This window comes from Muscardinus avellanarius (assembly GCF_963383645.1).
Source record: "Muscardinus avellanarius genome assembly, chromosome: 7".
Lineage (NCBI taxonomy): Eukaryota > Metazoa > Chordata > Mammalia > Rodentia > Gliridae > Muscardinus > Muscardinus avellanarius.
The window spans coordinates 17,774,676-17,778,542 of record NC_137793.1 but is presented as its reverse complement, the minus strand read 5'-3'; the positions used below and the strand labels follow the sequence as shown (position 1 = coordinate 17,778,542).

Genomic DNA, 3,867 nt, shown 5'->3' with positions numbered 1-3,867 from the left:
ATAAAGGTCAATTCTAAATGGATTAAAGACCTAAAAAGTACACCAGAAATTTTCTCATTACTACAAGAAAATATAGGACAAACTCTCCAACATATAGTTAGTGGCAGAGAGTTCAACATAACCACCAAAATTAAGAAAATAAAATGTAAAGCCAATAAATGAGAAGTCATCAAATTAAAAAAGCTTTGTACATCAAAGGAAACAAGAATCTTAAAAAAGAGCCTATAGAAGAAAATCTTTGTTAGCTACTTCTTTGATAAAGAAACAGTATCTAGAATATATAAAGAACTCAAAAATTTAAAATAAAATAACCCCATCCAAAAAAGGAAGGAAAACTGAATCAAATATATCCTTCTCAAAAGAAAAACAAATGTCCAATAAATATATGAATAAATAGTCAACATCATTAGCAAGTAAGAAAACAAAAATCAAAATTACACTGACATTCCATCTAATCCCAGTTAGAATGGCAATCATCAAGAATACAATGGGAAGATGTGGGGAAAGGGAAATTATTATAAATTATTTGTGGGGTTGTGCATTAGTATGATTAGTATGGAGATCAGTAATGGAGTCTTTTGGAAAGTCTAGGAATGAAACACCACGTGACTTAGCTATACCATTCCTCTGTATCTTTCCAAAAGGATTGAATTCAGCAAGGACTCTCTTCTTTTACCCTCATTTTTTTTCTAATTTTACATTAATTAAATCAGATTGTCCCTCTGGCTTTAAGAATTCATACAGAGAACATACAGAAATAAGAATAATAATGCAAAATCAATATTTTACCTATTCCATATGGCTTTAGGACCATGTCGTTTAAAGAAAAAAAAAATCCACAGCACGAGCCGTCATATTTTTAAAACAAAATTTTTTGTGCAATATTGTACAATTGCCCAAAACTAAAGAGCTAAGCTTTCCTATTCACAAACTATTATGAAATATTCTTTTTCTATAGCCGGGCATGGTGGCGCACGCTTGTAATCCCCGCGCTTGGGAGACGAAGACAGGAGGATCACGCAGGTTCGAAGGCAGCCACGCTGGGTTAAGAGATCCTGTTCCCAAATAAAAATGTAAAACAGGTCTGGTAGTGTAGCCTGGAGGTAGCAGGGCTTCCTGGAACCCCAGTACCACTATATATATATTTTTTTTTCTATAAATAGGGATGTATATACCTTATAATTAGAAAGATATTCAAGAATAATGATCGCTACGGGGTTTGTGGTATAAATGTTCTTGTTTGAGTCCATTCCTTCCCAGTTAGATAATGATTTGTCTTCTTAGGTGTGTATAACAATCCTTGACTACCATCAAGAATCAGGCATTTTACTCATCTCTGTGGGAGTATAAAATTTAAGAATGGGCCGGCCGGGCCGCTGGGCATGCGGCGGCCGCCGCTCTGGCTGCCCGCCCTGGCCGCGCTGCTCGCGGGCGCCGCGCGCGGGGAGGAGGCGGCGCTGGCAGTTCCAAAATGTAAAACTTTGAGAGAAATGGATTTTATCAAGACTTCTGCATCAGACTGTTACTGCTACAATCAAAAATCTCAAATGAAATGGACATATATGTGGTCAACCGTGCAGGTGCATATTTCCAGTCTCGGGCTGTTCAGTATTGTACATATCACAGAAATGCGTAATTGCCAGCATCCAGAAACCATTCTATCCTTTATCAAATGCATGATTCATAACTTTTGGGCACCAAGAGAATATAATGAAGTAACCATAATCATCAGTCCATATAAGGAAACCACGTGCTTCTCTGTGAAGCCAGTTGGGAAAATATTAATCTATACAATAAGTGTCAATCAAAACATTGTAGATTTCAGACTCTTCCTTGTGTTCCTGGCAGGTGTTTTTCTTTTCTTTTATGCAAAGACCTTGAGTCAAAGCCCTGTTTTCTATTACTCTTCAGGGACTGTGCTAGGCATTCTAATGACATTAGTCTTTGTCCTGCTGTTTGTAAAAAGACACATTCCAAAGTATAGCACCTTTGGGGCTCTAATGATTGGTTGTTGGTTTGCTTCAGTGTATGTTGTGTACCAACTGATGGAAGATGTGAAGTGGCTGTGGTATGGACACAGAATGTACGTATTGGGCTATGTCTTGGTGGTAGGACTTTTCAGTTTTGCTGCCTGTTACAAACACGGGCCCCTTGTTGACGACAGAAGCAGGAGCCTCCTGGCGTGGACGCTGCGGGCCCTCGCCCTGGCTCTCATCTACGCCGGTGTGGCCGCACCGCACTTTGCTTTCACAGTTATGGTTCTTCTCATGTCCTCCCGGGGTCTGCGCTACCCGCTGAAGGCGTTCGCTTATGTGAAGTGTAAAATGAAGCAATGGCTCACTTCGGGACGGCCGGCGGTTAAGCTGCTCACTGAGGAGGAATACAGAGAACAAGCGGACGTGGAAACTTCCAGTGCTCTGGAGGAGCTGCGCAGAGCCTGCCGCAAACCTGACTTCCCATCGTGGCTGGCCGTCTCCAGACTCCAGGCTCCGAAAAGATTTGCAGACTTTGTTCTTGGAGCAAGCCACTTGTCGCCTGAAGAAATCCATCTGCATGAAGAACAGTTTGGCCTTGGGGGCTCCTTCTTGGAACAGCAGCTCTTCAGCCTACAGACTGACAGTCTGCCTGCAAGTTGATTGCACGCCAGCACAGGAGTGGTTAAAAGACAGGACCTGGTAAAGCATGTGCCGTGGAGAAAACTAAGCCATACTGGAAAGGAAAACTAAACTATGTTGAGGAGATCTTGGCAAAATCTGCTACTTACTGTGCTGTAGGTAGGCACCAAGATTCTGTGACGGTCATTCCTGGTTGCCTTAAATGAAGAGTCGCCTTAGAAACAAGGGAATCATATTGTTCTTCAAGGAGCCAGTAAACATACACAGGTTCCTTGTCAACACTAGGGCACTAAATCCTCCAAATCCCTTGAACCTGTGTCAGAAGATGGCATTATTCTTCCTACATTTCATCTATACGGTGCTGGAAGAGACCCGAGTTTGATACGCTGGACGAGTGCTTTCCAGTGTATCGACCCCAAGATACTAACGAAGTCAGCTTGTCAGCAAAGGGATTCTGAGGTCAAGTAAGATTGGAATGAAGTTGAACAGATATATTGCAGGACTTCTCAAGAGTCTTTAATAATGCTAATGTACACTGTGAGTTTCTGAAAAAGGAGACATTGTGTATAGCAGCTTCGGAGTTAACTGCAGAACCCTTTTCTCATGAGATTAATATTTCTTGGAATGCCTGTTTAAAAAGTGCTAATTATGGGAGAGTTGAGGTTTGAGGAGGTGAAGTAACTTGTCCGCGACCACAAAGCTTTCTGGAGGCCGCACTGGCAGAACTTCAGCTATGGGGTGTTTTACAGCTTAGGTAGAGGACTCCCTGCAATACGAGCTCAGGGGCCATCACCCTGGGTCCCACCTTTGGGTCTCACAAAGTTGGCATCTTTTTTAGATAATGGGCAATTGTTACATAATAATTGTGATAAAGGGAAACTTTTATTAAGATTACATTTTTTTGTGTGTGTGGTACTGGGGGTGGAAACCAGAGGCTTTCTACCTCTGGGCTATACTCCCATACCCATTTTCTATTTTATTTGGAAACAGGGTCTCACTAAGTTGCTGAGAGCCTCGCTAAGTAGCTGAGGCTGGCTTCGAACCTGTGCGATCCTCCTGTCTCAGCCTCCCAAGCGCAGGGATTACAATTATGCGCCACCACGCCCGGCTTAAGATTACATTTTAAAGTTTTAATAAGATTTTTATATATATGTATACACACCATAAGGATTAGAAATTAGAATTGCTTTCTATATTTTGATATGTTGAAATTGGAGGCATTAAACTTTTGTGACATTTTGAGATTCATTTA

At 41.4% G+C, this 3,867-nt stretch overlaps 1 protein-coding gene across 1 annotated transcript; it reads left to right on the top strand.

Annotated features, from left to right (window-relative positions):
• Positions 1 to 1,382: 1,382 nt before the first annotated feature.
• LOC308264903 (nuclear envelope integral membrane protein 2-like) lies at positions 1,383 to 2,636 on the top strand (the record flags this gene model as incomplete). The annotated part of the gene is made up of 1 exon (XM_080698488.1): positions 1,383 to 2,636. The coding sequence occupies one exon, from the start codon at positions 1,383 to 1,385 to the stop codon at positions 2,634 to 2,636; it is 1,254 nt and encodes a 417-aa protein (XP_080554614.1).
• Positions 2,637 to 3,867: the final 1,231 nt, after the last annotated feature.